Source organism: Hemiscyllium ocellatum, chromosome 46 (genome assembly GCF_020745735.1).
Source record: "Hemiscyllium ocellatum isolate sHemOce1 chromosome 46, sHemOce1.pat.X.cur, whole genome shotgun sequence".
Taxonomy (NCBI): Eukaryota; Metazoa; Chordata; class Chondrichthyes; order Orectolobiformes; family Hemiscylliidae; genus Hemiscyllium; species Hemiscyllium ocellatum.
The window spans coordinates 6,535,383-6,548,289 of NC_083446.1; the positions used below are offsets into that span (position 1 = coordinate 6,535,383).

The 12,907-nt window shown below is 46.0% G+C and overlaps 1 protein-coding gene across 3 annotated transcripts in view; it reads right to left on the reverse strand.

Moving 5' to 3' along the window:
- Positions 1–3,869: 3,869 nt before the first annotated feature.
- Positions 3,870–12,907, reverse strand: part of rce1a (Ras converting CAAX endopeptidase 1a) — a 30,310-nt gene continuing 21,272 nt past the window's right edge. For all 3 annotated transcript variants that reach the window (XM_060855594.1, XM_060855592.1, XM_060855595.1), the window contains 4 exons: positions 11,223–11,390; positions 9,058–9,129; positions 6,743–6,805; positions 3,870–5,521 (listed from right to left, as the gene is read on the reverse strand). In XM_060855594.1, the coding sequence (XP_060711577.1) occupies positions 5,292–5,521; positions 6,743–6,805; positions 9,058–9,129; positions 11,223–11,390 (533 nt within the window). In that variant the 3' untranslated portion in view covers positions 3,870–5,291. The remainder of the gene's footprint in view (positions 5,522–6,742; positions 6,806–9,057; positions 9,130–11,222; positions 11,391–12,907) is intronic.

The window sequence follows — 12,907 nt, forward strand, 5'->3', positions numbered from 1 at the left end:
CTGCGCTTTTCCAGCAACACGTTTCAGTTTGGGGATCTTTCCCAAGATTTCTGGAGGCTTCCAAGAGCATCTGCCTCACCTTATAGCTCGGACTGGGCGGGGGCGCGGGTTCGAGCCGGGTCCTCGTATTGCGACCTGGTAGGCCCATTACAGCCTGACCTGGCCTGATCCAGCCTCCAGATTCAATAACTGTGGAAGCCACTGTTCAAGGAACACTGTAAGCTGGCCTTGTTCTTCCCGTTAGGGAAGGCCCAGCAAACTAATATTTTTTCGACGACTTCGATTCCCAAGGTCGTCAATGTGGTTCCCTGAGGTCTGGACTTGCTGCTCGAGAGTCCAGACCCGATCCACGGCCGATTCTGTGATGGCCTTGGAGGACACAGCCTTTAGCTCCATCCCTCCGACTCGGCATTCAATTTCTTCGATGTCTCGGCTTTTGTAGCGCGGCCGAGAATGAATTCCATCGATTTTGGGACTCTCCAATGAAAGCATTGATCTGCGCATCGAGTTTGGAGATGATTTCCGCGAGGCTAGCCACCGTAGGTAAGTCCCCCGGGGCGGCTGTGGATGCCTCTGCTGCAGCTGGGGATGGTGGGGGAGGGGCTTCTGCCTGCTGAGAACTGCGGGCTCCTTTCCTCCTAGTCATTTTTACAGGAGACTGAACTGTTTAAATTTAGCACTAAACCACTAATTACATTAAGTAAAAACTATTTTTAATTGATTTGGTGAGTGTGGTGGTGGAGGGTGGCCCACTTTGCCTAGGTCTTGGGAGGAGCACTATCGACTCAGACTTGCTGAGCCGCCATCTTGGATCCCCACAGACAGAACCTTAAGATTTTCTCAAAATTGAACTTGAGTAAAAGATTGACATTCGCTCGATTAATAATTTTGGAAACAAGATCAGTAAAAAATTGAGAGCCAAGTGTCACAGACAGTTATATTTTATGTACTTCTTAAAAAAAAGTAGTCTGCCTTTAAAATGGACACAAGGAATCTTACAAAAAGACTTCTCTCAGCCATATCACTTTCCTTGGGGATTCAACAGTAGCCAAAAAGCAAACAGACTGTCTTAAGAGTCAGTCAAAGAGAGTCATTAAATGTTTTAGGGGTTTCCTTTGAATCCTCAAAACTGTGAGAAACCTACAGCTTCTGTGGAAGTGAACAGGAGGGAGGTAGAAAGCCTTCATCGTGAGTTTCAGCATGAATGGCTTTGCTTTGTGAAGTATTAACTCAGATAACACTTGCAGAACAAGGGGTCATGGTGCCATGATCAACAGATTGAGCCGAGGGAGAACGTGTGTCTCAAAGGGTGCTGAACCTGAGGAATTCACTACCTCAGAAGGCTATGTCATTAAGTACGCTGAAGGAAGAAACAGATAGATCTCCAGAGGCTGTGTGTTGAGGGGCATCGAGAGAAAGCAGGGATTTGGCAAGGAGATGGAGAATCAGCCATGATCATATTCTGTGGCAGAGCAAACGTGATGGGCTGAATGGCCTATTTTTTCAAGCTGTGCTGTGGCTATTTTTAAATTGAAACAAAGTATAAGGGAACTAATGCACCAACCTTAGTTTGCAGATCATTTGAAGGGCTTTGTACATGGTTCTGAAAAGGGTATTAAGGAACAATTGGATGGAGATAGAATACAGATCAGCCATGAACTCTGAATGCCCAACAGGTTTAAAGGACTAACTGGGCTCCTTCTGTTCCTTCAGATGTGTGTGTAAACTCTTAGTAGACCAACGCACAAGCGCACACGAGTCAGACACATATTATTAACTGCAGTAAAGTGAAGACTTGGCTCCCTGTATACAGTCTATTTCATTTTATTTTTTTCTTTAAAATCAGAAATTTATATCCTACATGATACAGTACAAGATTGTCAGCTCCATTTTGCTTTTCAAGTCAAACTCTTAAAACCTCTTGGTTTTTCATTATACAATCACTTGTCAGGAAAATAGTTACTTTTAGAAAATATAAATATATATATTGCTTGATTTACAAACATTTCTGCAGCTTTGTGTTAGAAAAAATATTTACTTCTGAATAGATTGAGGGGATCAATTCTTCAGCAAAAGATAGTAGACATATTTTTCAGTAGTGAGGTCAAAGAGAGGTCGCCGTTGACAGAATTCTAAACGCTAACTGGCTGGTGACAAATTCAGCACCATCAAGGTTTCGAGCATTACACCTTGGATATATAGTTGGTGGGACAGCTATAGAGACAGACTGCAGAACTAGACAGCCTCTTCCTAGGAAAACCAGCACAGACACACAAAAGACACTGGTCCAGGGCTGGCTCAGCAGGCTTCAAACAAAGATTGCTTCCAGTGCACTTACCTTAGCGAATTGGGTTGCAAGACGACATAAATAAACATTGAATTGGTTCTGCTCAGAGGGTAGGCAAATATACTTCTTTTCCATCCGTGAGGATGGGATGGTTTTGGAGGGGGGGGCCTTAACATCACAGAGGAAGTACTGCTGCACCTCAGTGTACGTTACAGCAGCCTAAACTACAGCATGCTCGCCTTTCCACAGACCTGGTCTCTCTCCAGTATTTGCAGCGCCTGACAATTCCTTCCTCTTCTGATGGCTTTGCAGTGGCCCGTCTCACATCGCTGCTGCCTCGGTGGTGGGGAGAAGATTCTAAGCTTGCCCGCCAGGGAGGGAGAGCTGGGAACCGAAATCCCTGATGCGCAGGTCCCGGCAAATTTGAACGAGCCAATCGGTGGCCCGAAAGAAAAGTCAGCCCCAAATGGAAAATGGAGTAGTTAACTTGAACAGTCCCAACGTGAGTGAAGAGTCCGTGGATAATTTAGCTTATGGAGGTGTTTAAAGTCATTTTTACTCAGTTTGTTCAGACACATTGCGACGCACCTCTGAGGTGGGTGGGATTTGAACCAGGACCTTCTGGATTTTGACTACCACTGTGCCACCTGAATCAGGTGGAATTATTAAAGAGGCAACTTCAGACAGCCATGATGCAGTTGACCAGGTGTTGCCAGCTTTCCTCACAGTATCCTAGAATGAGGCTGCGGCAGGATTAATGCAGGGTTTAACAACTAAAATGCGGTAACTGACAATTCCACTGCCTCCCACACACACACACACACACACACACACAAAATAACAAGATAAAACAACAACTGAGATGATGCCTCAATGCATCAGGCTGCGTAAAAACAAGGCTCCTATAACGAAGGAACAAGTCAGCTTATCAGATTGTACTTATGCTCTCTATATTGCCAATGTATACTCCCTTTATAATTCAGTTGTCGTTGAAAAGCCTTTCTTTAATTCGCCTTTCAAAGGCTCGCCCACACACTTGCTAATACTGGAAAACAGCTCATGCTCTTCAGGTAGATTACATGGAATGGGAAACGCAAGACCACACTCTCAGACCTGCTCTGCATCCTTGTGTGAAAGTTCCTCATCTGATCTCCCCCAAGCACAATTCTTTTCTTTAAAAATAAAGACTTGCTTTTCCCATATCCCAGTTTTAAACAGGTCAAGTGAACTGGAGGTGGAGAAATTGGAACTGCTGCAAGAGAACTGGCCGAGGGGATGCCCAAAATGCAACCTCTCGCCATGGCTCACACAAGGACTTCCAAAATAAGGCTTTGATGTCCAGCCAGCACATTCCTTACACTGCGCTTTAGTTTCCTGTGGGCTGGTCTCTGCTCTGTTTGAACCTCTGTTTCCACCCGACAGACTGTGCAAAGGCCTGTTGTCAGCCCACTGTCTCACTCAAGAGATGACATCCAAATTAAAACGTTGTCACATCAGCAATTTGCAAATTAATGCAAGCACAGATTTAAATTGTAAGCGGCCTGACCCTGCATCAAACCCCCACCCTCCCGCCCCTCCTCAAAGGCACCCAAAGGCTCAAGCCTACATGAGCCACAGTGATACAAACAAGGGCTGGAACATTCCTGATGTAAATGGAAAGAACAAAGTAGGGTCCCACATAACAGCAAATGGTCAGAATTCAATGATATCCCCAAATTCTTCAATAACTGAGGGTGAGGGCCATTCAACTCAGTCCATCAGAATTCAAACCCAATACTTGCTTTGAACCTCACTAGGGAAAGGGATCCCCACCCCCTCAGACCAACTACCTGACTTTATCAAGAGCGGAGAACGAAAAGTACTCCTCCTCCTTCACTCGGCCGGTTTCAAGGAGCAGAACATCCTGCCAAGTAGACAGACTCCTTAAGGTGGCTATCAGGCAAAGACCCAGCACAAGCCACGCTGTCAATATAAAACATTTAAAACAGGTCCAAAAAGCACTTCACAACCCCATCAAAAAGCAGGCCAGAATTCCAGAAAATTGTAACGTTCCACATTATACACACACACACAAGTTGTGGTCTGAGCAACAGAGAATCCTGACTTATGGAGACTTGGTCATGATTAGATTACTTACAGTGTGGAAACAGGCCCTTCGGCCCAACAAGTCCACACCGACCCGCCGAAGCGCAACCCACCCATACCCCTACATATACCCCTTACCTAACACTACGGGCAATTTAGCATGGCCAATTCACCTGACCCGCACATCTTTGGACTGTGGGAGGAAACCGGAGCGCCCGGAGGAAACCCACGCAGACACGGGGAGAATGTGCAAACTCCACACAGTCAGTCGCCTGAGGTGGGAATTGAACCCAGGTCCCTGGCGCTGTGAGGCAGCAGTGCTAACCACTGTGCCACCGTGCCACCCTGAAGTCATGTAGAGTTATAGGCTTGCAGTGAGTAAACGGCAGGAAGTGATTACAATGGGACTTCTCTTTCCAACAGTTAGGTCAAGAAGTGACCGGTAAACTAGCAAGATTTTGAAACAATGGTGTGGGCACAGTATCGGTCGGAAGCCTGGAGTTCTGAAATGTGAATGTGGTCTGAGTGAGGTTGGGGGTGAGGGGGGTGGGGGGGGCAGTAGCCAACTCCTCTCAATAAACAGTTTGTCTCATTAAGCATCAGTTTCAAGGGGGAGGTGGGGGTGATTGGGTATTAAAATGTACCAAAACGGAGGAATTCTGCTCTTTCCCCTCGTAGCCGAGAAGGGAAATTCTAAAACACCCCATTTCAAGTACTGTCTTTTTTGGTATTCCTTCCCCTCTTCCCTACTTCCATCCATTCTGGATTCGCAAACAAGACTCCCAAATTCCTGAGACGTTTCCCAATCCACTTGCCAGCTCCTGGACGGAGAGTTCCCTGAATGTTAGAGAGCAAGAGAGAATAGAAAGAGAGAGAGCGAGAGAGGAAAAAGATGCAACAGACAAGTCCGCAGCTGGGGTCAAGTGCAGATCGAAGTGCTGGTGTCTGGCTTGGTCAAGTGGCAAATGGCAAGGCTCCCATAGAAGGAGGGGTCCGTCATGGGGAACAGCAACAGCAAGAAGAGGATGACTCCCAGTACATAGAAGAAAAAGATGGTGAGTTTCTGAGGGTGCTCGAGGGCAGCACCAATCGCTGGGAATCCCATGTAGTTGCAAAATGAGTGGCACAGCACTGGACCAATCAGATGACCTAGAAAATAAAGAGCGTGTCACAACAATGGAAAGGTGACTTGTTCACCAAGGAGTCTCAACTTCAGAGGAGCTCCTTCCTGGCACTGAGCATATGAGGACATAGTAGCAGACTGCATGCAGGTACTCCTCAGGCCCTTCTACTGAAACTGATCTGTTGGGAAACCAAACTTTATACCAAAAATAAACTTCTCTTGCTGAGAATACTTAGTTTTTGTTTCTAAAAGAACAAAAGACTGAAGTCACATATCAATAATCTCGGAGTACCATCAAAGATGGCTACATGTTTGCATTCTGTACCTTCTGGATTCCAAAACTATTTTAGAGTCAGGACAACCCATCTGCTAAAGCCACACCAGGAACAAAAGCCTTGTGGGAGAGCAGTGAGGGCCACGTTCTCTATCTCCACTTAGCTGCCCAACTGCTTGGAGATAAACCATTAGACAATCATTGGACAATGGCGCACTGACTGGGAGGGGAATTCACTGCCGTGGTCAAATCAGGGTAACTGGAGTTCAAAAATCATGATACACTGGACAGTCTGAGGGAGGTGACTCACCAATTCTTTCTATCTGTCAAGCACCTGTTTTCTCGGTGATGGAGATGGTGAAGGAACAAGACTGGGTGCTTTCTCTCACACGATACAACTTGCAATTCAACCCCTGTCTACTGAGCCTGACTGCTTAGGTGCTGCATTTATCTGTGAGAAGCTGCTCATACTGAATCCCGTTGATCAATTCATTTTTCTAAACCACACGCATTACTCCGACGGAAGACAAAGATGTGCTGACGGAAAATAAACTGAGGAACCAGCAAGCATGAAGATCTGATTGAAGATTTGTAGCTCGGGTATCCGTTGTTGTGGTTCTGCTCGCCGAGCTGGAAGTTTTTGCTGCAAACGTTTCGTTCCCTGGCTAGGGAACATCATCAGTGCGGTGGGAGCCTCGTGTGAAGCGCTTCACACGAGGCTCCCACCGCACTGATGATGTTCCCTAGCCAGGGAACGAAACGTTTGCAGCAAAAACTTCCAGCTCGGCGAGCAGAACCACAACAAGCATGAAGATTACGGATGGGCAGAAAGGAGAGGAAACCGAAGAGCTCTACAGTTCCGAGTCTTCGGGAAGGAATGAGTTGAAGTCAGATGAGTTTGGTTCAAACACAAGTGGAGAGGCAGAAAGGAGGCAGTGATGCGTGGTTAGTGTTAATTGTAATATACACTGACCTGTTCTGATGAAAATAAATGCGGTATATGCTCCAAACACTGCAGTGTAAGAAAACTGGAAAGCTGGGAAGGGGGAAAAAGAAAAATAAACACATTTGCATTAATTAAAAAAAAATTAAGGCTTTTTTTTAAAATTGCCCTATCCATGTTGCAAATCTACCTTGCATTAAACTATCTTATTATTGCATCATTTATTACGGATTTTAGCTTTTCGTCTCTGATGGATTTTAGGTTGACAGAAAACAAAAGACTACAAATCTATCTCCGTCCTTTCCTAAATAGCACGTTAGATTTGCCAACTTCCGATCGACAGGAACATTTCCACAGCACGTTGAATTTGAAAGATGGTCACCAATACTATACCATCCCTGCAGCCACATTTTTCAACACTCTGGGACGGAGATGATCCAATCCAGTGGATAAATCCAATTTAAGTCCCATCAGCGCTCAAAAAGCCTTTCACCATCAAGGGCAAAGCAGCACATTTGATTGACACCACATCCACAAGCATCTACCCCCCCCACACTCAGTAGCAGCAGTGTGTACCATCTACAAGATGCATTGCAGAAATTCACCAGAGTTCCTCAGGCAGCACCTTCCAAACCCATGACCACTTCCATCCAGAAGGACAAGTGCAGCAGATTCATGGGAACACCACCACCTTCAAGTTCCCCTCCAAACCACTCCCTACCCTGACTTGGAAATATATCGGCCATGCCTTCAGTGTTGCTGGGTCACAATTCTAAAACTCCCTCCCCGAGGGCATTGTGGGTCAACCCACAGCAAGTGGACTGCAGTGGTTCAAGAAGGCAGATCACCCCCACCTTCTCAAGCGGGCAACTAGGGACGGCTAATAAATGTTGGCCAGCCAGTGACACACACATCTCAAAAATGAATTGGAAAAAAACTTTCTGGCAATTTACTCAATCTGCTACAAATATGCAAATTAGGAACAGAAGTTCAAGCACTTTAGCTTGCTCCACCATTCAAGAAGATCACGACTAATCTATTTGTGTTTCAAATCCCACATTCCCATCTTCCCCAACAATAACCTTAGTTTCCTTTAACTAACAAGAACCTATCCACAACCATCTGAAAAACTACTGAATGACCCTGCTTCTTTGGAGGTGGTAGAGTTCTCAAGTTGCACTACCCTCAGAGAATAAAATTGTCCTCATCTTTATCCTGAAAAGGCAGCCCCTAATTTTAAAACTGTGTCCCCTTTGTTCTGGGCTCACTCACAAGAGAAACCATCCCGACCATGTCAACCTTGTTAATCCAATTAAAATAATAGGCTGGTACCTATTAAAAATCCCAATGGAATATCTGGACAGCATGATGGCTCAGTGGTTAGCACTGCGCCATGGACCAACACTTAAGTTCATCCTTGGTGACTGTCTATGAGGAGAATGCACGTTCTCCCTGTGTCTGTGAGAGTTTTCTCTGGGTGCTCCAGTTTCCTCTCATGGTCCAAAGATGAGCAGGTTAGGTGGACTGGCCATGCTAAATATCACAGTGTCCAAGAATGTGTCGCCTAGGTGGGATAGCCATGAGAAATGAGGGGTTATGAGGATAGGGTAGAGGGTGGGAGTCTGGGTGGGACGCTCTTCAGAGGGTCGGTGTGGTCTCAGTGGGCCAAACCAGTCTGCTTCCACACTGGGATTCTATAATGTGATTTCATCCATTGAGCTGTTGCTATTAAGAAAGTCTCGGTGGCAGAGATATACAACAGGCACCCGGATTCAATATCATCCACTTTACATCATCAACCAAAGTCAAGGCTGCCTTGAATGGTATGCCTACCCCTATCACATGCACTCAGCAATATTGAGGAAGATGGTGACGCTGTGGTAAAAATCATTGGACCATTATTTGCAGACCAGGCCAATGCTCTAGAGATATGGGTTCAAATCCCAGCATGACAGCTGGTGGCATTTAAATCCCACTAACAAATCTGGGATTGAAAGTGAGTCTCCGTAACAGCGACCACAACAACCATCGACTGTTGTAGAAACCCATCTGGCTCACGGATTTCCTTTATGGAGGGAAATCTGCCGGTCTTACCCAGTCCGAACTACGTGCGACTCCAGACCCACGGTGAAGTGGTTGTCTCCTGATTGTCCTCTGAAGTGAGTTAGCATTCCACTCAGTTCAAGGGCATTTACAGATGGGCAGCAAGGGTAGCCTGGTCAGTGGTGGCCACATCTCATGACCGAAGGAGCATGTGCCCAGCTCCACTATACACACTCGCACCATCACCTTAACCAAAGGTTTGATCCAAACCCTTCTCCCTTCCGTTGGCAGTGTCTTCGTACCTGCTGAGAGGAAGATTCCTGCGACGGTTCCTTGCTTGAACTTCAGGAGCTCGATCACGTGGTGAAAATGAGCTGGGGGGAGAAAGGGAACCAAAATTTGTCAAAAAAATAAAAATGTTCTCTCCTTGTCAGCAAGTCTCTCTGAGCTACACCTCAGCTCCCAAGGCATTTTTAAAGAGCCTGTCCTTTAGCTGCTGTTGTGTGGATGGCAGAAGGAAGACAGTGCTCACAGTTAATAAAACAGCAGCAGGAATCTCATGGGAGGGCAGATCCAGGGCAGCACAGTGGCACAGTGGCTAGCACTGCTGCCTCACAGCACCAGAGACCTGGGTTCAATTCACGTCTCAGGCAACTGACTGTGTGGAGTTTGCACATTCTCCCTGTGTCTGCGTGGGTTTCCTCCGGGTGCTCCGGTTTCCTCCCACAGTCCAAAGATGTGCGGGTCAGGTGAATTGGCCAAGCTAAATTGCCCATAGTGTTAGGTAAGGGTAGGGGTATGGGTGGGTTTCGCTTCGGTGGGTCGGTGTGGACTTGTTGGGCCGAAGGGCCTGTTTCCACACTGTAAATAATCTAATCTAATCTAATCTATTCCTCCCCTGACAAAGAGACATCACGGCCCTGACCGAATCACCAACTGAGATCAGGAAACCCAGGACTGATGGTCAAACTGGGGACTTCCCTGGTCTACGTGCCTTAACTTTTCAACTGTCATTCTGGCTGAGCTGTTAGACTGTGCTGGAGGGGGATGTGGGCGTTGTGGCGAGGAGGTGACATACATCATTCTATTCTAACGTTTACCGAGTCCCATTCATCCAGTACCACTGTGCTCGGTGACCTAGTCCCTGGAACACTTAAAACTCTTATCCACGTTAAGATGCTACTCTCCTTCTAACTTTGAAAGGGCCTTCCTCCTTGACTTTGGCCTTTTGGGCATATTCACCCTCTCCACCACATTGCTAATGGCCTTGCTTTCAGCTGTTTAGGCTCCATGCTCTGGAATTTCCTCCCTAAACCTATCCAACACCCTCTCCTATTTTAAAATTCTCCTAAAGACGTGGCCTTTGACCATACGTTTTAGTAGGCAAAAGTGAGGACTGCAGATGCTGGAGATCAGAGCTGAAAATGTGTTGCTGGAAAAGCGCAGCAGGTCAGGCAGCATCCAAGGAGCAGGAGAGTCGACGTTTCGGGCATGAGCTCAGCAATATTGAGGAAGGTGGTGACGCTGTGGTAAAAATCATTGGACCATTATTTGCAGACCAGGCCATTGCTCTGGAGATAGGGGTTCAAATCCCAACATGACAGCTGGTGGCATTTAAGTCCCACTAACAAATCTGGGATTGAAAGTGAGTCTCCGTAACAGCGACCACAACAACCATCGACTGTTGTAGAAACCCATCTGGCTCACGGATTTCCTGAAGAAGGGCTCATGCCCGAAACATCGACTCTCCTGCTCCTTGGATGCTGCCTGACCTGCTGCGCTTTTCCAGCAACACATTTTCAGCATACGTTTTAGTAATCAAGCCTATTCTTTGGATTGGTTAAGCTTTGCTGCTTATGTTCCTATGAAGCACATTGGTTTGTATAGCACTGTTAATATAGTGAAACCAAAGTCAGTATGTTCTAAATCACGAAATGGTTACTTGCTCAGTGACGTGACAAATCACATGGAGTGCTGGCCTAAGGTTGTACACCTAACTGACTGCATAGCCATCTCCAAGTAATAGAGACATAAATGTTACATCAATTTCCACCTACTGCCTTAATCATCTACATTCAGATATTTGCTCACTTGTTTTTTTTTCCCATCTGAAAGGATGCAAGTTTCTACCTTATCCACATCTTGCAGCAAGACACCTCATATACCAGGAGCTCTCTGCATAATCAGACCATTTGTTTCAAAACACAGCCTGCTACAAGCAACTGACATGAAGAAAGTGAGCCAGGGCTATTCTGATACACAATTATTAATCAACGTTGAGTGTCCTCCAGTCACGAACAAACAGACATCAGGGTAAGAGCAAACTGTGGCTCCTTTCAGAATTGAACCAAAAATAAGCATATCACTTCAGAAATCGTCCAAGGCTGGATGTTTGCCCCTCACATGTTCCCAATTTCTCCTACTCCCCTGAAGGTAACATCGCACTCACCCGGTCAAACTCACTCACCAACTCCAAAGAAAAGCGGGCAGGTGACAATGGCACGGCTAAGGCCAGTGCAAGGGACCAGCATTGGCAGCATACACGCCCGGAACACCAGCTCTTCCGTCAGGGGAGCCACCACCTGATTCCTCATCCAACGCATGTCTGCCACGCACTGCACCCAAAACTGTGGATCTAGGAAAGAAACAACAGCGAGATTACGAGAGCCTGATCTCTCACAGTGAACACAGACAGCAGAAACATGTTAAATTGTCAGAAGTCACACAATATCAGGTTTATTTTGAATTACAAGCTTTTGGACTGCTGCTCCTTTGTCACCTGATGAAGTAGCAACGCTCCAAAAGATTGTGATTTCAAATAAACCAGTTGGACTCTAACAAGGTGTTGTGCCACTTCTGACATTTCCCATGTTGTCCACAGTGACACCTCCACACCATGTTACCTGTCAGGGACAGATTAACACATTTCCCTCATCTATTTAACTATTCTCTGAATGAGGAAAGATCCACAAAGCATTAGACAAGGACTTTTCTTTTAAACAAATTCATTGAAGGGACGTGGGCATGACTGGAAAAGTTAGCAGTGATGGTGAACTGCCTTCTTGGGTGGTGCAAACTATGTGGTGAAGATGTCCCACAAAACTATGAGGTGGGGAGTTCAGAGGTTTAAAACAGTGAGAGTGAAGCAGAGTCCAATACGTTTCCAAAATTAGGATGGTGAAAAACATAGAGGGGAACTTGAACTGTTGTTCTCATGGATATGCTGCCCTTGTCTTTCAACATGATAGACAATACAAGTTTATGAGGCAGCATTGAAGCGTCTTACTGGGTTGCCCCAGCACTTGCACTCAGTGTCAAGAGTGTAGCGCTGGAAAAGCGCAGCAGGTCAGGCAGCATCCGAGGAGCAGGAAAATCGACGTTTCGGGCGTAAGCCCTTACGCCCGCAACATCGAATCTCCTGCCCCTCAGATGCTGCCTGACCTGCTACGCTTTTCCAGCGCTACACTCTCGACTCTGATCTCCAGCATCTGCAGTCCTCACTTTCTCCTACTTCTTGCACTCAGCATACTGTCACTGTGTACCAGGTTCCTAAACGAGGGGCTACTTTGTCCTTGACGGACATTACAGTCACATCTTGATTGTCCTCGCTACCGAGGTACAGAAAGTATCGTGAGGAACGCTGGCTCGAGAAGACTTCTGAGCAAGATGGCGGCAGAGTAGTGCTCCTCACTGGAGACTGTCTGCTCCCTCTGCTTTTATCTCTTCTTTTTCCTTTCTTTCTTTTAGTTCTTTAGTCTTTAGAACTCTGTCATGTTGACAGTGGCAGTCTTGGCAGAGACTGGGCTGGTAAAAACGCAGTTTGAAGTATTTGCAGAACCATGGCTGAAGAAAGAATTGTAACATTTGAAATTTTCTTTTACTTTTATACTAAGAAAACTGTAATGCTGAACGTGTTAGTTTTAGAAGTATATAAAAAAAATTCCAAGATTTTGTATCGAGTTACTTTGTACCTAAAATGGTGTCATGTGTGGCGACATTGTACACTTTTCACTGTATTCTTGTACCCCGTACTTGAGTACACATGACAATAAAACCTAAATCAAATCTAAAAAAAAAATCAGCAGGGTCCTGACAAAAGACTGAAGAAACTTTGCTTTTTCATCTTCATACAAAGGTGATGGAGGGTCAGCA